Source organism: Diuraphis noxia, unplaced genomic scaffold, assembly GCF_037042655.1.
Source record: "Diuraphis noxia isolate RWA-SAM2 unplaced genomic scaffold, SU_Dnox_SAM2 contig0002, whole genome shotgun sequence".
NCBI classification, from domain to species: Eukaryota; Metazoa; Arthropoda; class Insecta; order Hemiptera; family Aphididae; genus Diuraphis; species Diuraphis noxia.
This window is the reverse complement of record NW_028301712.1, coordinates 9,587,415-9,610,104: the sequence shown is the minus strand read 5'-3', so window position 1 is coordinate 9,610,104 and position 22,690 is coordinate 9,587,415. Positions and strand designations below refer to the sequence as shown.

At 29.0% G+C, this 22,690-nt stretch overlaps 1 protein-coding gene across 1 annotated transcript in view; it reads right to left on the bottom strand.

The window, feature by feature from the left end:
- Window positions 1-10,464: 10,464 nt before the first annotated feature.
- The window catches only part of LOC107167151 (uncharacterized), a 90,463-nt gene continuing 78,237 nt past the window's right edge, over window positions 10,465-22,690 (bottom strand). Inside the window, exons 3-7 of the mRNA XM_015516064.2 lie at window positions 17,153-17,284; window positions 13,279-13,469; window positions 12,799-12,942; window positions 12,589-12,713; window positions 10,465-11,167 (exon numbers count right to left, since the gene is read on the bottom strand). Of these exons, the coding sequence (XP_015371550.2) occupies window positions 11,055-11,167; window positions 12,589-12,713; window positions 12,799-12,942; window positions 13,279-13,469; window positions 17,153-17,284 (705 nt within the window). The 3' untranslated portion in view covers window positions 10,465-11,054. The remainder of the gene's footprint in view (window positions 11,168-12,588; window positions 12,714-12,798; window positions 12,943-13,278; window positions 13,470-17,152; window positions 17,285-22,690) is intronic.

Here is a 22,690-nt window from a genome sequence, read left to right as displayed (position 1 = left end):
AATTCCTGATAATAATTATAAATGATAATTATTAAAATGTGTTAGTTTTTATAAATTATTATATTTCAATAGATCAATACTAATGTACATAACTATAATATTAAAAATTAAGTTAACAGACATAAATTTTAATCCTATTATCACTGTTGGTTGTAATTGTTTTTAGCACTTGAAATTCAATAACTTAGAAATATTTTTCGTTTTATACGATATTTTCAAAAAAGCAGATCCCTTATAAATTTGAAATTAAAAAAAGGAGAAATTATATAACCGTTCTGCCGTGCAGTAGGTGTCAAGTGTACCTCGTCATTGAGTATAGGTCACTATAATAGATGTGTCAATCGAATTCAATGATAGATCATTAAAATACAAAAAACTATTCTGGACAGAGAAATAGAAATTATCAGGTGGTCTGTCAGCCAATATTACAAAGTATATATTCATATTATTATTATTATAATTTTTATAAAAATTATTACTAACCATATTATGATAGCCAAAATATAGAAGATTTTAAGTATTTATTGTTATTTATTTTTATCAAAAAACGGATTTAGTAAAACAATTCATGTCACGGTGGTTTTTTCGACTATCCTGATTATTATGAACAATTTGGTGAATCCTCTAATGAAAGTACCAATTATTTTAATTTTGATTTTATAAACTATTTTTTCAGGATTGGGATCGAGTACGGAGTCCAGATTGTGGAATATCTTGTGCTCGACCCGTTCTTGGTTGTACATCAAACAGTCAGCTTTTATATGTTTAACGTTTAATATGTGAATAGTTTTAAAAAAAACCGAGTAAAAATCTTAAAATTTCATGAAATCCAATATAATAATTACTATTAATTTTTCTTAATAGAATTTTCCCTTCTAAATTCACTCTCATTAAATGCCGTTAAGTTTTTTTTTTAGATAAGAGTATAAGACTAAGAAAAATTATTGTATAATCCTTACAATAATGTGTATGCAAATTAATATACATACATGCATGTACTTTTGTAAACCTCAGAAATTCAAGGTCTAAATGTATAATGTTTGTTTGGTACAAATATAAAATAACTTACACAATTGACAATATGGGTACCTCACGACAAAATCAAAAAAAAAAACAATGTGCATTACCTGTGATACATAACTGCCAGTCTATCATGTCTTTACGGGATATCTCTAGTACACAGATGAACTCAACATCTTCAATATTCCCAACAGTCTAGAATCTAGACGAAGCATTTGGACCGAATGCTAAAAAAATCTAGATTGTACTATTTAATTAAAAAAACATGATTTAGGAAACATAACTCATCAGCGAAACATTGTAATTAATATAGTAACCAATGGAGGCTGCTGTCGATATTAATGTATAATCATATATGTATGTATAAATGTACGACTCTACTCGTATAATCAAACATTAAATACAGAGGGTTATTCACCAAGCATTCTCAACCACTTTTTTCTTGAATAATGCAGTAATTCCAAATCTGATCTATTTTAGATTCTGAACGAAGTGATGAATGTATTGATTTTACAATGATGTGTTTTTTTTTTTTTTTTTTTTTGTGTCTGTGTACAGCATAACTAGTCGAAACAATGCTTCAATTTCAAACTTTGGTGGTGGTTTCTGATGTAAAAGTGAATACCCCTGGTGCATTATAGAGGTCAAAAGTAAACATTTTCCAACAGTTTCAACTGTGTTTTTCAACACTAAGTTTTCCATAAGTTTTCCTTCAAGTAGCTATAATGAAAACTCGAAGCATCATTATAGGAAAAATTTTAAATTTTTACGAAATAGCATAACGATAACGATTTATCCTCAAACGATTTTAAACATTTGTTATTATTCAAAAAGTATAAGTCGTAGATACTTGAAAATTTTACCAGTTATTGAGATTGGCATTTTCTTTACGTAATTTAATTTTCAAAATATTCTGACTTTTTATTGAGGTATTTATAGACAACTGAAATTTTCAATTTTTCTGAAAATTTTTTTTTTGAAGTGTCGATAAAATTTTTTTGGCCCTATAAAAATACTTGAAAATTGTATATAAAGTTTCTCATAAGTTATTCTTATAGTGATTAAAAAATTATTAGATTACATACGCACAATTTTTTTTTATTAGCATTTGAAATTCAAATATTGACAAAAATTCGTCAAAACCATAAATATATGCAAATTATTTTGTAGTTCAAAATTCATAAAATTGTTTGTATTTATATCTAAAGTTAAAAAATTCAACACTAAGTTTTACATAAGTTCTGCTTCAAATAGCTATAGAGAAAATTTAAAGCGTCATTATATTGAGCTGTTTACTGACATTTTAATTTTTCAACTTTTTTAGTTTTTTTTCTATAAATATCGATAAAAAATTATTTGTTCGGTAGAAAAGCTTGAAAATTTAATAAAAGGCTTCTAACGCATTGTAACAATAGCAGTTAAAACATATTAAAAATACGTAGGCACAATTTTTTTTTTATAAGCATTTAAAGTACAAATTTTGACTAAATACGTAAAAATTACGGCAATGTTCAAATTATCTTAGATAGAAATTTATAAAAGTTTTTCTTTTTAATTCTAAGATTTGAAAATTTAATACAAGGCTGCTAACATATTTTTACAATAGCAGTTGAAAAATAAGAGAAATATTTAGTCACAATTTTTTTTTTAAAAGCATTCAAAGTTTGAATTTGGACAGCATACGTTAAAATCATGAAAATTCGCAAATTAATAGATTGAGAAACTATAACAAACACAAAATGTTCTGATAAGAAAAATAAATAAAAAAACGCCCATTTGGAAGACCAAGAATAAGATGGAAAGACACCGTAGAAAAGGATATGAGGTTAATAGATGAGCATGCAACGTTAGACTGGACTTTGAACAGAGAAAAATGGAAAAGCTTACTAGTGGGTGGCAGCGCAGGTCCTTAATGGACCGTTAAGCTGTTGAAGAAGAAGAAGAAGATCAAACACAAAATTAAATCTTGTATAAAATTAATTAGTGATAACATAATATTATAATATTATACCTAATTATTTTCAAATATTTTGAATACATAATAATACATTATATGCACAGTTGTTTCTTAATAAAATAAAAAAAAATTGCAATTATATTAATGTTTATATAATATCTTTATTATTAGTTAGGTAGTTATTAATTTATCTACCTATATAAGTATTGAAGTATGATTGGTTAGAGTTTTGAGTTATTATATATTTATATAAAAATCAAAAATTTGAGGTGTGTGGGGGAAAAGCCCACCAAGGATCTGTGTAAAATAAATTATTCCAACTTCCCCCTTTTTTTTTCCGGTTTAACCGAGAGCCGGAGAAGGAACTGTTGCTCACATTGCCTCTCCTCCGGCCCCCATCGTTTATTGCACAAAAAATGTTAAAGTTAATTGAACAGCTACTACGCCCTTTGGCGCGCTCCCACGGTCTGGCAGCCCTTCCTTAGCGGTTGCTAGTGTATATGCGACTGCCAGTAAATGTTACTCGGGGAGTATTCCAACTTCCCCTAAATGTACACCCAATATGCGCCTATATATACCAGACCGAGTAACCTACTGTATTACTCGTGAAGGTTAGTCGTGAAAATAACCCCCTCCACCACGTCCTGAACTGATAATACCAGTCGTGTTAGGTCACTACCTAACCAATAATAATTGACTATCTCTTCTTGTAATATTATAAGTTTCTAAGAATTGAAATATGAAGGAATTTCCCTTACAAAATAATGTAATCACACAACCCATGTGCCTCGAGGACTCAATCCTATTTATTTTTAAAGTAAACATTATTAGTGGATAATAATTGCCAAACTGTGTATTATAGTTAATTGCTTTTTTGAATAATAACAGCTACCTATATTATATACCCGATCGAATTTATTCTCTGAATTTATTATAGTTGTTTATATAACACGAGTTAAGTATTAATAACGAAAATATTAAATTCGTTTATAGAAACTGACTTTTAACTAATTTTGTCAAATTTAATATTGCAAGTTTTAATAAGCAAAGCGATGACTTTTAATCAAGACAAACAAAAGAATACACCATAAATGAAAAAAATATTATCAATATTCCTTATCGACCTTATCTGACTATACAAATATATTACACTTGCATATTAACAACTCTAGTAACACCATTTTCATTTTCGGGTTTCTCATAATATTTCTTAGTATTGTTCCTCATATTAAATAGAGTATAGGTAGTCAGGTAATAGTATATGACATCATCCAATCAATCCAAGTCAAATCCAATCGAACTTTTAAGTATTATCACGCTAAACTACTTTGGTCAGTATGCCACAAATTAACTGTAGTAACTTTTGATAATCTCCAAATTAAAACGATCATCGTAAAGATTATTGTCATTTACAAAAAATTACATGACAAGCTGCAATCAAATACAAATCCTATCTGATAGCATCCAGAAAACTCTCGACGATAAACATCTCAAACGTAACTGACGCAGATATGAGATAATCAGATATATATATATATATATATATATATTCATGTAAATGAGATTCCTACTAAAAGTCTTCCATTAAGTAAAATCACAGTATCTTTATGATTTTTCTTGAATTCACTTACAATGCACACAAATGATGTAGAGAGTAAAATATAGGTGAATATACCTATATCAATGAACGTTTTATCTAAAATCCAAAAATAAAACAAAACAAAATGCAGTTCAAATTTAGTATGTGTGCCTGATTAATAAACCCAAATCTAAAGTTATATTATACATTTTATAGAAAATATTAGCAAAAAAAATATGATTAAGTCTTGTTGCCTATATCATGTTATTGTGGCACATTTAAATTTAAAAACATATAGTTGAGAACTTTGATACACAAAAAAATTAACTTTACGATTTGTTTAAAACGTAATATTTGTTTTCTAAAAAACACTATTAATAAATTAATTAAAACGAAAACAATCAAATCTAAGAAAGATACTGTATTTGTTCACCAGACACCATAATGCAGTTATAAATTATTAATCAAATTTACCTAATGTGAAAATTGATTCTAAGCTTGATAAATCTAGATATAAATCTATTGAATTTTAACTATCCGTCCAAAACATTTTTTTGACTTGTAAAAATATGTGTCTACTAATTATTAGAGCATAAATAAAAAAAATGACTTCACAAGACGAGTATTCTTCAGTTTTCAATTAATACTGATCGTAATGATTTTAATGATAATGATATTGAATCAATTTGAATACAGGTTTGTTTTAATTTAATATCCATACAACGTAATTTAATTAAATCTATCAACATTGACGAAATCAAACTATTGCTGTTTTTTTTTTTGCATGTGTGGTCTTATCGCGTAATATTTGCACATTCAAACCCGTAGGTCGTGATAATAATACTTATTTCCTAAATTATATCATTAATTTTCATAATCTATATTATAGCTATAACTGATATTAAATTAGTGTGCCGTGGCTACTATGTTATTTAGAAACCATAAAATAATTGGATTAACATAATTTTTAATGGCAGTTAGGTTCACTGCAGCGGTGAGTATATAATATTATAATGACTAATGAATATAATATACTTAATATAGACTATACTATACAACCTGAATATTGATCATATTCTCTGGACTTCAATTTATTATGTACACGTCATATTTCAATTTGTTTGTTCAAAATTGCAAATTAATTTTTCTGATCAAAATATTCCATAGAAAGAAAGTATATAATAATATTACACACTATAATAATACATCAGACATCTGGTTAGATAATTAATAACATATAAGTCGTAAATTATATAATTAAAAAACATTAACGTCGTTGATCGAACTAGATTTCATATGGCATAATCCACATAATATAACAAACATTACGACCGTAGTCAATTACAAATAAAATTATATGAACGTCAACAATTTTGTGTTGATAATTATTACTTAAAAAAAAGAAGTTTACGGGTATAAAAGTAAAATATCGTTATGATATTACTACACTTTATCAATATAATGTATATTTATTATTATTTTGGTTTCTGAGAGAAGCGAAGGTCCATAACGATTTGACATTTTTGCATTTAAAATTATTAATATGTGTGCAGGGTTTTTTTTAGTTTGGTTTATTAGTTTATTATTTGCAAAAACGCAATATAGTTTTAGAAACAAATGTTTATTGTTTTTCGAGAAGCGATAAAAAATATTAATAAATTAAAGAGTATTATAATTTTAACTTAAAATATCATGTTTTTTTTGTGTTTTTTGTGTTTTTTTTGAAGACCTATCCCAGTAGTTTTATGAACAGTTCTAATAAAAACGCTTAGATAATAGTAATTATTCATACAAGCACACACTTTTCATATCAATACGAGTAATACGACAAATAGGTATATGGATAAACCTTTGGTTGAAATATACAGGTTATAAAGGTTATTACACATCTACAAAGATTGTTATCGTCAGATACAAAATGGCTGCTACAAATTACAAAATATATCAATTTTTCTTATCATTAAAAATTTTCCTGGTGGCAAAAAATTACCGCACATATTCTATACTTGATTATTATTGGCTCACTTTATACTGCTATTTTTGTTTTCATCATAAAATATTTGATTGACAGAGGGTATATATGCAGTAATCTTTTATATTTCATTATTTCAACCATAGATGACAAAAATCGTCAGACTTATTTGTGCATGACTGATTTCCGCCATAAGTATACCTTATTTCCCTTTTCCGCTAAAAGCACAATAATTCACTTTTCTGCGATATCTAACGACTTTTAAAACCATAATCATAGGTCATGTAATGTATATACCTACTGTATACATACGTTTTAAAATTTTTATAGGTTTTTCAAAACTTTTTTCACATTATTTTATCATTATACAGCTTAATTTCGTTAAAGTTTGAACTAATATAGCTCTTTTAAAAACAAAATGACCAAATATTGTAAAGATTTTTTAAAAACTACGGCAAGAACATGTTATAACTAATAACTATTATGAGGAACCTCATAATACTCAATGATTTAGTATACTTACATAGATCGAAAATTTATCTATTTATTTTAATAAGTTATAATTTTTCTTATCTATTTATTTGTCTAACTAATAATTTGCTGGATTTCTAATTGCTTCGATTATTATCATATACCTAAGTTATTTCATACAACGGAAAAGGGTAATAATATATGATTTTGGTGAAAAAGGAAATCAACAAATCTATGATTTGTAGAAAAGAGAAAAGGAAAAGGTATACTTTTAATGGAAACAGATAACTTAAAAGATTTTTTTCTACCCATAGACATACTGGACCTATATAGAAACATCACACAGCTCCAATGACTACTTAGCCTGACTTTACTTTTTTTATCGATTTAGATAAGTATCTTTACATTTTCCAGTAATAGGAAAATACGACTGGCAATACATTTGTCAGCTCTAATTCAGACCTATAATAAAATACTTGAAATACTATTCAAGTCATAAAACAATATATTTTTTACATTGTGTTCATAAAATAAGTATGAGCCATAGAGTTATATATAGTAATAAGCTGATGCATGGAAATCAATAACTGCATAAGCATTAAATCAGTAGAAATAATATAGGTACGTAAGTAATTAATACTTAATCATTATTATGCCTAAGGATTAAATGTACTTTTATGGTAATTGGTTAGGGATTGGGCTTTATATAGTGTTTATAAATATTTAAATATTAAATATACATTATTATTAAAACACAATTCTAACTTTCTAAATATGATGAAAAATGTGGTAAAAATCATATTATCTAAAACGAATGACCATCAAAAAAATACGAGATTAACTAATTTAGCGTTGACAAAAATACTGAAATAATATATTTTTGTGAGTTAATAAGATACCTTAGGAACTTGGTAGGAATAAAATTGGTATTATATATTTATGATGGCTCAAATGATAAAAATATATTAAAGTACTAAAAAATATTTAAAAAGAATACATAAATGACTCTAAATGGGCGACGAGCATCAGTAGTTGTTGATAAAAACTAAATCAAATTACAAAAGAAATTCATGAGATGTGATCAATTTATTGATAAAAAGTTGAAATTAAATGAGAATTCATATATTTTTATCACACTCTGTTATTTGTATTTTAAGCATTAATTTATATTCATTTTTACTATACAGGCAGAATTATTATGTATATACGATATAAAAATACTAGTTTATAAATCTAGCTACCTCTTGAGACTTGATCATAATAAGATATTACGGTTAGACTTGGTTATTCATTAAAAATAAGAACCACGTTCACAAACATAAATATAATATATATATAACGTTTTATTTAACATTATTCTACATTATTTTATAATATTTTATTATATATACCTAACTATCAAATTTTAAAATTATTAATTGATAAGCTGTTCATGGTTTTTTTTTTTTATGGTACCAACAGAAGTGGCCTGAAATGTTTACATATTGCTTAACTCCTAATTTTTCTTCTTAAAGGGATTCGATATCATGTATTTGTCTAACACACACGCTATACATTGAATTTTAGACTTATTATTTGCCAAACACACCAATTGATCTAATGAAGTGATAAGTACCTATTCTAAAAACAGATTTGAATTTATCGTCAGGACTACTAGAGATCAACTTTCTCACATTTTTGATATTATCCCTCGAATTCCTGAAACATTGTCACGTTTAAATTGTTGAACATGTTAAAATCAAAATGTTGGAAAAACGATCTTAAGTAACCTAAACAAAAATTCAAATCTGTTTTCAGAATTCTTATCGCTTCATCATTATCAATCTGCAGTACCGTTTAGCAAAGAACACGTCTAAAATCCTATGTAGTCACTCTTGTGTTCGACAAATACCGAATCCCGTTAATTCAAACTTATATACTTAATCGAAAAATCGAAATAGATGTGTACCTATATATTTTCTGTGTTCACAAAGGTACCCTCTACGTATTATGTAGAAATATGGCGTTTTTAGTGAAAATAAATGTTCATTGATACGTTATACTTTCGATATGAGTAGCAATTATTATGACAAAAATGTATAATAAAAGTCTGCGCTCTACCTGTGTAGTTTCATAATTGTTTCGATCCAACGTTGTTGAGTAATTGATTATTATGGGCATAGAAAACCTCGTTACCTATCCACCTACCATGTACCGATATTACAGTTATTAAAATTATTAATGCACCGTGTATAGTGTACACAGCATAGTATGTAACAATTTTTATAGGCAATCATAATAATATAACATACTCGGGTATCGGCGGTGTAATGTTATTGTTGTTATTATCATTGTTATTATGATATACGGTATCGATGGCTTCGTCATCGCTCTACAAATAACAGCGTATCATGTCCACATCATAATTCCATTTGCAATTATTATTATAATAACGTGTTATTACATATAATATAAATTATATTATTCGTCTGCACGACCGGCACCGCCTCTCTCTCTCTCTCTCTCGCGCGCATGGGTAATTTTTTTTTTATAATTTCCGATTCAGCGTTTTTTTTTTTTTGCACATATCGCGATGTGGGTCAATAAATTATACGCCGGTACCTAAATATTGGTGGGTACCTGCTATCCTATAATATTATCATAGATACCTGTAGGTAAGTATTTACTGATATTACGATACGCACACATAATAACATCAAATCCACCATCGTAACGAAATATCGGGTGCTAATTTAAATATATTATATATATATATATATGTACATAATAGGTATGATAATATTATTATACATGAACAAATATTATGTAGTTGCAAATAAGTAGGTGGGTATTGGTACCTACATAATATATAATAATACGATAAAGCGCCGGTTTTTATATTATGACGTGTGTTGACATATTATTATAATATCGTCGTTATATTATGTAAAACCGATAAAAGTGGTATATACCTATGTACCTACATACAATTATAAAGCAGCATTGCATTCTTGTATTATGTTCAAAACATATTATTATAATATCGATAATACAATATTGCGTGTTAGGTTATTATATTAATTTATATATACTGTCTCCGACGAGGAGAGTTAAACGTCCGAACAACTGTGAATAATTCAAATTTTTTTAAATTATTGTTTCCTAAGTGTAATGTCACTGAGTGCCTACTAGTGTACTGCAGACATTGGGCAGTGTCGCTGGTAATTCTCAAAGAAAAACATTTTGATGTACCGACGAATAGTCTATTATAAATTTATAACTAAATCTTCACAATTTCACAATACTATCATTATTTTTACATTCATTTTATTTTCCATACATACGAACCCAAGAAAAATAAGTAAATGAATCATTCGTATGAATTAACTCTGTTTCAAGTATAAGTTATGTAGCGTTCACTTAAACAATGTTAAATGTATAAAGACTGTAGTTATCGTGGAACCAATTATTATACAACGAACAACATTTTTTGATTATTATAATATTAAACAATTTTATTAGACGATTTTCATATAAATGAAGACTGACGGAACGGATAAAGAGGAACGTACGTAGTGGTAATAGATATAAAACAATAATTACAGAAATGAAATGAATGAATTTGGATATGTGTCTAAACATTTACATATTATCTCAAAATATATAATAAAATAAAAATAAAAAATAATAATAATAAAATAAACGACTACACAGAGTTCATCTAAAAATACACTAAATAATATTTATATAATATGCTAAATATTATGTATATTATTATATACGGCACATTTTTAAATATATTTACAAAATAAATACATTTTTACATTTTTATTCTCACGCCTTTAGATTTGACCAAACATTAACATGTCATCATAGGTACGAATTAAGACACGTCTTAATAAGGTGAACAGAAAAAAAATAAAATAGTAGTAAATTTGAGCCTAACTAAAGCACGACAATATTTTATCGAAGATTCTTAACTCGATTTTTTTCTTTTTTAGCCTTTTTTTAACACAGATGTTTAATACAATTTTATTTATATATATTATATATGACATGCGACAATCTTTATTCGATCAAACGGCGTTGACGACGGGTAGCGGTGGAATGACGGTGGCCTTTGGTTTGATTAACATTTGAGCTTTCTTCAGAGTGTAATCCCATCCTCTCCAGCGGAACCACACGATACCTAAGACAACATCATAAAACACATTATATTTCACGCATCTTGTTTTGACCACAGTGGATTTGTTCATAATATTATTATCATTATTTTTTTATAAATCCGTTAATTAAAAAAAAAAAGCTCCACATAATGTGATATAGTCACACTCGTTCGTATATATAATATGCGTTTTTATTATTATGTACGTTATATTGTTAATTATTACGTGCGGATATAAGTGTGTGGAGGGGGAAAAAAGAATGCGTCATCCGACAATATTATGATATTGCACGAAAAGCATTTTATTTAGAACTAAGAAGCAGACAAATTCCTATACCCATTCATTATTTTATTAATACTGATGTAGTAGGCGTATTATTTAATTTTTTTATCTGATCGCAAAATGTAAATGTTTTTTATAACGGTTATGATAAATAATTCCAGACCAGTGAACATCGGGGGTTGTGTGTGTGTGTGTGTGTGTGTAGATACAGCTAATATTCATTTCGCCGTAAATATTATGCGTTTTTAATTAGGTAATGAATATTATAAACTGTTATTATTACAGTGTTGGTTTTAACTTTTAACTGTAAAGGAAATGGCTTTAATTGATCATATTTCCACGCTTGTAAATTTCGACTAGTAAACAACTATGCCATGTTGCATCATATAACGGGATGTGCAATTTATTAGAACTATTGTTACTATCATTATTTTAAATACAATGCAGGTGTAGCATTATGCGTATGCAATGTATGCATACTAAAAAGTGCCTATTTCATAGATAACGTAAAAGTATAATATGCACACCCATTATTATTTATTATGTCTGCATTCGGCAAACGTAGAGAAATATCGAGAAGATACTTTGTGATTCGGTTGGACGTACGCGAATATATCTACATCACTGGTACAATAAATATTTCTAACACACAAGATTGCAACTGTTAGCGGTTGTACGTAGGAAAAAGTAAGCTGCTACGGGTTTCCGACCGGTGGATGGTTATGGTAATAAAAATAATTATATTTTTAAAACTGCAGCCCTTTTTTATTTTTTTCCTAACAAATCTAAAAAATATTGTCTCCACATATCGACAATTTTTCGCAGCATCTACGGGGTGTCACTCATTTACTCGGACTGTTTAATTAAAAAATGTTATGTAATAGCTCATCTCGGAAGCCTATCATGTGAATATGTGGTTAAAAAAAAAATTTCAAGATACCAATCTGGCAGTTTCATTAAGGCATATAAGGGTAGAACAGGTACGGTTCTAGTTAAGGGTATGTGAATTACATGTACCCATTTAAATTTAAATAATGAATAGCTTAAATTAAGGAATAATGTTGATAGTTTTAAAGAGATATTTTAAAATTGACAAAGGTGATGTTATTGTGGTGGCTCGTCGTGGTTATTAAGCTGCCTATATCTTCCCCTTTTTGTTTACCTTGTCTGGCCGTTAAATCTTGTGGATCATTCAAATACAATCCATTGAGTCCTCTGCCACAAGACTTCCACCACCATCCTCCTTTTAACATCGATGCGCAGTTCAAGCTCGATCTATCGTTGTCTCTGTAGAGAAATAAAGTAATAAAATAAAACGTCGTAGGTATATGATGGTACAGATGATTAATAACAATATTATGCAATCACAAACCTGTTGTATGTAGAGAATGGACTGTTGTTGCTTCCATACCACGGATCATTCAGTGAATCTCCAGCGTTGCCCTCATATCCATCAATCTCTAACTTGTAGTATTCAGATTCCGAGTAAATTTTGAAATGTGAATATTGAGCGTATCTAAAAAAAAAAACAAATCGGAAGACATTATTTTAACACACGATATAACCTACCGATTGGATTTAATATTTAGCAGTTTTTGTGTATAGGTACCAAAATTACATAATTTAAAACAAACAAAAAAACCATTGGAACAAATTGCGAAATTGCATTCGACAGAATAAATAGTTTTTTTAAACGGTTTTCTGTATTTATAAATTTTAACAACGATTAATGGTTTATAGTTGAACAAAATGTTACGCAATGATTTTTAAGTAGAATAATGTTGTCTATAGAGAGCCATATTATAAATGTATAAGTCTTATAAGCTTAAAGTATAAAAAAACAAAGTATTACCTTCTATTTCCTTCAAAATCTTCCAACTCAATTCTTAGCATATATTCGTCGTTACTGGTTAGCATATAAATGTTTTCGTTGCCCATCCAAAATTCTTTAGTGGGGTCACCAAATCCATTTTTATAATCGGTCCAGTCTCTATTAAAATTCTCACGTATGGGATCGCCAATGTCATCTCTTCTTTGTATGACCTACAATATAATTATAAATATAAGATAATGTGATTGTTATTAAATAATTAATAGAAGCTAACAACTAATAATGTTTTATGAAATAGTTAGTATATGAATAAAATACTCATGAGTATACAAATCGTACAATATGGCTATATTAATATTATATTATTAAATAAATTGATTTAAATGTTTTTAGTTTATACACATAGTAGATTTATCTATTGAGTTGTTGATTTTGTTGTTGTTTGATAAATAAATTAAGTTGAGATATATATTTTTTACAAGTTGTTAAAAAACAGATGACTATCTACAGATCCATTAAAACTCGAAAACATCAACACAAAATCATGTACTTATTTTGTAGGTGGTTAAAAGAAAAAAATTAAACATTTTTGTATTTCCTGATTTATAACTATGATTATTTGATTTACAATTGTGCCAAGATAACATCTTGATCATCTGACAAAATTCATAGTTATATTAATTTGTAGTCTTTGTAGTTCTATAATTTACGATTTTGTAATTCTAACGTGTTAGATTTTTGACGTTAATTTTATAATTGGTTGTTTAAAACGTGCGCTAGAACTTGAGCATTCATGCGAATGCGATATACATAGCTACGCAATAACATAAATTGCATTTACGACCAATAATACAGACTAGATGAGCGTTCATTGGTTGTAAGCACTTGACGCGTGAACTGATTTATTATACTTTCTCGATTATATATTATTTATACACACTTTGAAGTAAAAAATAAAATGTTTGAATACAAATTTTGATTTATTACACTCCAACTATACATATAGGTACTACAGTCTGCACATTTATATATTCGTGGTGCATAATAAGGAAAAACAATTTACCCTACTATCCTTATTTCGACGATTATTTATAAACATTAAACAATTATTAACTTATTGAATATTTATAGCACGTAGACCATAATTGCAAATGCTTTTGATAAAAAATAAAAAAAATAAATATTTTAAACATATTATAATATATATTAATATAATAACTCAAATAATATGAGATACGCGTACACGAAATTAGGTGAAATATGCAAGGTGATTGTGTAGTGAATATTGTAATTATATTATGTAGGTACGTGAAATTAAACTAGTTGTAATTTGTCGAACATATATAGTAATACCACGGATTTATAATAATAATTTAATGTAATCAGATTTACGATGCATTATTACCCACTAAATAAATTATTCCAATAAATAAAATATGTATAATTACGCGCACATATCATGAATAATATATATAATATTACATCGCTCCCTGTTGCCAATGTCATTGATATTATAATTTATTATGATTGATATTATACGCACAATACAGGATGATTATTTCTTCACTAAACAGTCGCTTTTGCGATAAATTTATGTGTTTTTGAAAATATTTTTCTTACGTCATTTTTAAGTTATGATATCACACAACGTTAACGTTTTCAAAAAAAAAAAAAAAAAATACATTACGTTTAAATGTAAACTTGGTAATAATTGTTTATTGTAGTTACAAATATTTAAACTATTGATGAGCGGAGTGGAACACTGGCGAAGAGATACGCCGAAAAATATTCATTATATTCGACTTATTTACGTTGTAAAATACTCAGGTATAGTTCAGAATATTTGAGACATTTTTTTCCTCTTTTTTAACTAACAGCAGAAGATATTCTGTGTGAACAATACAACTCCTCTGCTGCCATGGTTTATTGATGTACCTACACATTCTGCAAAAATAATGCGATACAAATAGTAAACATATTATTACACATGACACATCGGGCGATCGCCACGAAATGCTACATCACGTTAAGTCTTAAATTATAAGTTATGACTTGGGTTAAAAAATAGTTCCTATACCTATTTTTCATTCAAATATACCTACAACTAGTTTTATATAATAACCAATAATTTGTAATAATATTATATATTTAAGGCGTAGGTATAATATTATACACTATAATATGTGTTCCTACAATTTACAAAAAATTATAATTAAATAATCCTTCAAAATGCAAAAAGATGTAACATTTTAATTTAAGTTAACTGATTCTAGGTATGTCATACAAGACGGATTTGTAACATGGTCTGCATTGTGCACTATATAAAAATCAAAAAATAGAACTAATTGCAATCAATTACTGGTTTGAGGTTTGATTATTACAGATCAAAAGTTTCTGAAAAATATTTCGCTTCGAAAATTAAGAATGTATGACGTCGTTTTAAAATTAAAAACTTTTAAACTTATATCTAAACAAAAAAAAACCACAAAAAGGCTGTTTAGTGGTGAAATAATCACCAAGTGACGGAGGTATACCTACAGTCGACGTGACCACTGCGAGGATGACCTATTGGCCATTATACACCGATCTATCGATCGTTTTCGCTCAAATAATAACAATAACAACAACAACAATTATAACTACCACTATACTGTCTACTACTACAATTATTACACACCGAGCTTCGTTAAACTTCGCGTCCGTGACCGCCACGGCCAAGACGTCGCGGTCTCTAACGCAAATGGACATACGACGACGAGACACGAAGGTTGTCTTTTGTATATGCCACTCGGCGATATCGGGCACCCGTTATTGTCTCACGTCGTAGATTAGGGATAATTACAGAGCAATTAAATAACGCAAAAAACGACGAAACGAATGACTGTACAGCAGCAATAGTATTACAAGTGCCACCTGTCTATATTATATTCGCACAACGAGCCGTTTGATATAATATATATATATTCGCACATACACCTACCTACCCGCAACTGCAAGGTTATAACAATAATATAATATACAAACGACGGTGAATTAATGTACAATAGTATAATATTATCGTGCATTATATATAATATATATATATATATGTATATATAATATATATGCAAGCTATACTGCTGTACCTAGGTATATAGTAACTGCAGTGTGTCATGTCGATCTACATTTATTTTATTTTTATTTCGGTTTTTTTACTATTATTTTTTTTTTTTTGTTCACCTTTATACGCGTGCGGTGTACACTCGGCGTAACTTTCACGCTGCCGCCGAACGCTTTATAATATTATACCGAAGAGGCCTTGGACGACCACGGCGCGACGACGGATGTAATATAATATAACAATCGTGTTCGCGTTTTATATCAAAAGTCCCCAAACTGAGATTTGCGCTCGTGGCCGGCGCGTTACATCATGTTATTTTCGTCGGACACCGCGGTCGAGGTTGTCCGAAAAATTATTATAATGAGAAAATATTATTACTATTATTATTACTGCGCGAGTGTGTGGTGCCGTCCGCGGTACACTATAAAGCCGTATAGCCGTATGCCTATACGTCTGCTGCAGCTATTATTACCTACACGTCGACGTATTGTGAGTTGTACTCTATCGTTATCACATCACTATGCCGTGCCGCCGCCGCCCCTAATATTATGCGCAACAATCACGATGACGGATACGGTCGTCACTATACATACGGTCTGTATGGCAACAATGATGCACGCTCGTGCGCTATTTATCGTCGTATAGCTGGTGTACTAGACAGTGTGTCGCTGCAGTTATTATCATCATTGTTCGCGTCGTTGTGCGCATGCGCGTGTTTCGTTAAATATGTCTTAGGAATAATGTCATTATGCTGCACCATGCACGAGTTCACGGAGGACGCGTGTCAACACTTACCGTCCAACCTCCGTCCGCAATCTCCTGTTCGCAGAACACCTTCAGGTACCAGTAGGCCGTACCCCGGATTTGCAAATAATACACGCCGGATTGCTTCATGCCTGCGTTCAAAAGGTCCAGACATGAAAATCCCTGAAAAATCAAAAAACAGAAACGATTAATATCATATATACCCTATATTGATTACACGGTGTACCTAATCAAAATCGACGACGCTCGGTCGTAGCTTATAGATTACTATCGTCGTGTCGAACTCAAATCGTCGACTTTAAACATAATGATATGTACACAATAACAATATGACTATATAATATGGTCGACATATAGCATCATATTGTATACTAATTATTATATAAAACAAATACAACGATCATATAGAGATTTATGAAATGACAGATTTAATTACTACTTAACACTTAACAAGAAATTATTTAACACGGCTTATATAATATTTCCTTGTTTGTACAATATGATTTGAATCGTTCGAATTTTTGTTGACGGCACGCGAAGTTTTTAAAAATTTAACTCGCGTGATGAATATAAAAACTGTAATTATTGTTTCTTGACATTTCATATAGTAGCGTGTTCAAGGAGAAAACTGTTCATTATTTTAAGGATTGAGATACAACATATTATAATATGTGTACCAGCTCAAACGTCGTCCGTTCGACTTTACATATAATCTATCCGCTTGATATAATATAAGTCAACGTTTTATTTTCCGAGAGAGTTTACCTGTCAAATTAACATAATCCATTACATCGATCAATTAACCGATGCCTGGTAGATAATCGAAAATATTAGGTAGGTATTCGTCGTTACACTATTATATACGTATTATGTTACGGCGGTTTTAAAATACGCGCCGGCCAACAAGCTGTGTATCTCAAATAATAATATTATTATACGCCCATAATTTATACATGATAATATTATAGTATTAGATTATTCTTTCACTATTGACTTTTGATCGTTTTCTCGCACGTTGTGATAAACAATTATGTATATATATATTTATTTTATGCAATAGTCGCGCTGGTTTTCAATACTCCTATTGTATCCTACATGGTAAGTAGCAACAAGTAGAGTAGTTGATCGTTTATTTTTATTTTTTAAACTGCTTACGAGAGCCTTGCTAGTAAACAAGCGACAGGGAATCCGAATGGCTGCAAGATGGCCGACTTCGTTATCACTATCAGTTACCACAGATTTTACTATCATTTCATTCTCAAAATAATATATTTCTTTCCCTCGCCTTATTTCTACCCAAGTTGTATTCTAAGTAGTGTGTTCAAAGTCTAATATACCAATTCCTAGTTTATTATACTAGAGTGACAGTAAAGTAACTGATTTCTTTATCTTATTTTAAATATTGAACGGGTAAAATGAACTCAGTAGATCAAATACTTCTGAAAATATTTGTGTTTGAATGAATGATTATCAAAAATGGATTTTTAATGATTGTTAAAAACTTGTCTGCTTAATTAAATGTATAATACTGTGAAAGTTTACACCACTACTTGAGTTTAAAATTTTAAATGTTTTATTCATCCCTTTTCTTGATGTACTAACCTGGAATATTGTTTTAATTGTATTTTTTTATGGTTTTCGTTAATTATATTATGGAGACCTATGGATGTCACTCTCGGAATATATTATGGATTTTTTTATGTATTAGGAAGGTTATAGCTTATTAATAATTAACTGGAATATCATCATTTCTGATAATTATAAAATATGTATTGAAAAGAAAAACTTGGAATTATAAACAATATAATATATATATATTATTTTTAGAATATAGTGATAATAAAATCTGTGATAACTGATAATGATAACTGAGTTGGCCATTATGCAGCCATTCGGATTCCCTGCCACTAGACGCTTGTTGCGAGTACCTATTTCCGAGGCGGTGTAGGATCGATCAGCTGTAGCGAGCAAAAGCTACGCCGACAAATATATAAAAATAATATTTTTGTAATACCGTAAACCTAGTACCTATGTGTATAGGGTATACACAATGAAAAATTGAATACTTCATTTTTAGTGTCACGGAATGGATTATATCTGCAGTATAGCGATTCAAAACCCCGTAGGCCGATTGCGATCTGCAACACGCGATAATATAATAGGTGCCTATAATATAGCATTATATTATTATATTTTTATATTGTACCTCTCAATACAGTATAGACAGTATAGTAATATTGCACGCTAATACTGCAGTGGCACAATATAATACTTGTCGCGCACAGTTTTATCGTATCGGTCGTATCGCGCCATTTTCATCGCGCTTACCAGCTATATTATCCTATAAATCGTGTTCTAATATGCACACCGTCATCGCCATTATATATTATTATATAAACTTCGGATGACCCGTCTCCGTTTCGGATGCATATCATACATTATGTGGTGTTGTATACTATACAGGGTGATTCTTTTATCAAACAAAACTCATTATTTCAAAAACTATTGACTTTTTTGGGTGGTGTTTGTGTGTTATAGGTGAATGTTAGGTGGTATTTACACACAAACACCATATAAGTGTTGTTTGATAAAAGAATCACCCTGTATAAGTGTATACGAGTAGGCGGAATGGGAATCAGAGCAAATTCTAAGTCCGGCCTTCGGTGATTTCGTATACGTGTTCCCACGGAGCGCGTTTTCAATTATGCACACACGTGATATTGGAAATTATATACTTGATGATATACATGAAAAGTGTGTGTGTGTGTGTGTGTGTGTGTGTATGTGTGTCTATATGTGCGTGCGGTACAGGCAGCGTAAGTATAAAATAATAATTTTGAGTTTCTCACGGGCGGTGGAATTTTGGTTTTCTTATTTGTTTTTAAGTAATTATTTAATTTTTCAATGGCCTAAACCCAAATTCAACGAGTCCTGTTGTGGTGTGGTGGTGACTGCACATTTCAACATCATTTCGATTGTATTTTGTCGTTATCGTCATAATAACAATAAAGTGTATCTATATATGAAGATATATTCATTTGTACGTTCAACCTCCAAACGCATAATATGCAGACAGCATAGGGATCAGGGCTTTGATATAGAACATCTAATGAACGTTGATTATTGAAAATATCACTGATAAATTATAATAATATATACTATATAGTGCCACCTACCTATATAATATAATATATCAAAGGAAACGCCAAATGGTTTGTTATTTTTCCTTGAACGTATCTACCCATAGGTCAAGATAAAGTTATATTATTCTGTCGTTCTATGCGTTGTTGTTTTTTTTTAATATATATATATATATATATATATATATATATATATATATTTGGTAAAACAATATTTTTATACAATTTGTCTCGGTTCATTGAGCATTTTATTTAAAGATCGTGAGATCGTGACTCCCGTTTGACTGTTATTTTGTTGGTTCTCATTGATTGATTTGGTCATACTCATGCATATATTATTATTTTTTCGTCGTTCGTTAAATATGGAAATTTAAAATATAGTTATACAATAATAAATTCATTGATTATTATTTGAATAACAAGATAGAAGAAACGCAGTTTTAAAATACGTACATTTAGCTCAACTACCTTTATATTATGAAAATAAACCTATAATGTCTATCAAATATGGTTTGAATTTATAGGGGTTAGAACCTAGAAGGTTAGAAATAGATATACATTTATTTTACAATCAAATTATTTTAATCTGTAATTTTCACAAAGTAGCTCAAGGATCGGTTATAAGAATTAAAATACAATACAAAATTCGAAAATCCCATATTTTCATCCCTGCACTTATTATTATTATGTAGCCATATATTTTATCTTAAAAAAAAACAACAACGTAACATAATAACTTGTTACGTCGATCTAGTTTTATCTTGTTACCGGTAATATATTTTGTCTCCGTTTGGGTTTGCCATCAATAATAATGGTACGAACAGAAAATGTATATGAATATTCGTTACCCCTAATTACGTTTACCTATACCTCGAAATCTGTAGTGCATAGTGTTTTTATAACAATATTTTATAGGTAATTCAAATTTCAAACTTCAAGGTAAAAATAATAACAATCGTTTATCTATTCACGCGTTGGACCACGGTGTTCAGCCGATTTCTACTACCCATAGTCTCATTGTTAAAACGTGTCTGTCAGGTATGATATAACACTCTTTTTCATTTTCGCAAGCTCAAGGACTGTATAAAAATTAAATGCAATTTAGTTGCATGAACACGGTTCAAAATCTATCGATTTAGTAACACATTCGTTGCGTTTTTTTTTTTTGCGACATATTATTATCACTTATTTTAAAATTATAATTGTCTAGTTTTCTACTGATTCCTATATAAAATATAATATCTTGTACCTATATATTATACCGAGTACTTATAAACTGTGTAACATTTTAAGCTGAGTATATTAGACCCTTCTATACATGCGATCACGATACGCTAAAATCGATATAGTTATTAATTTAATATGATTATGATTGCTTTATGTACATAGAGAAACCTGTTCGATAAGCAGAATGTATTTAATGAAATAATATAGACTTCAACAACTTCTCAGCGAGAAACCTATTTTACGGAAACCACGTAAATTATGAGTTATAACGGTTGAAGTTTCACACGAAATAGTGTCATTATTCATTAATAATCACTAATATTAATTTATGAATTTCAAAAGATCATAAAAAGAAAAACCACTCTTCAAGTTTGAATATCTTAATATTTAGTTACTAATAAGTAATAATTTTATCAATCATAGAACTCGTTCTCTTTTTAATTATTTTATTTTCAAAAAATTATAATATACGATTTTGGATTTAGAGATCTAGTAAGTATTTATATGAATTTTTTACTTATAATTTCTCTCATAATATAATACACCTACCATAACATATATTTGAAACTGTATGTCTGCATCCTAATCAGATTTTTATTTAATGCGTGCGGCTTGTCAAAATCATTATCAATTAATCTGTGTAATTAATGTACGCCTTAATTTGAACAGTTTACAAATAAAGAGATACCTACCTAATAAAAAGTTGATTGTGAGTTGTGAACCGAAGAAAATATTACCGACTGTCAAGCTCGTGAAATATATTATTTAATACGTCCTGTTAAATTAACCGATGTTTAAAAACTACACGTCACTAAAATCAGATCTGAGATACAATACTCAGTAACCTATAATTTAAATTCCTGTTAAAGTTTAAAAAGTCTTTTATGCAACATAGTGATTTTTAAATAACGATTATTACATATTTTAATCTCTCGGGAAATCTTTTATGCAACGTGCGACACACACATTTTTAATGAGCAGTGTTAAAAAACTGATTAAAATATCGTTTTCTCGTTTGATTCATTATATCTACGTGTAATTCGTATCCTATTACAATGAAATGACGTGCATGTGTATTTAATTCAATAAAATGTTATTTGTTTGACCGCTACACTACAAAAGTATAGGTCTTATCTGATGATTTCTCTATATTTTTTACTCAGTTCCGTATGATCATAAATATTGATAAATACATATGAAA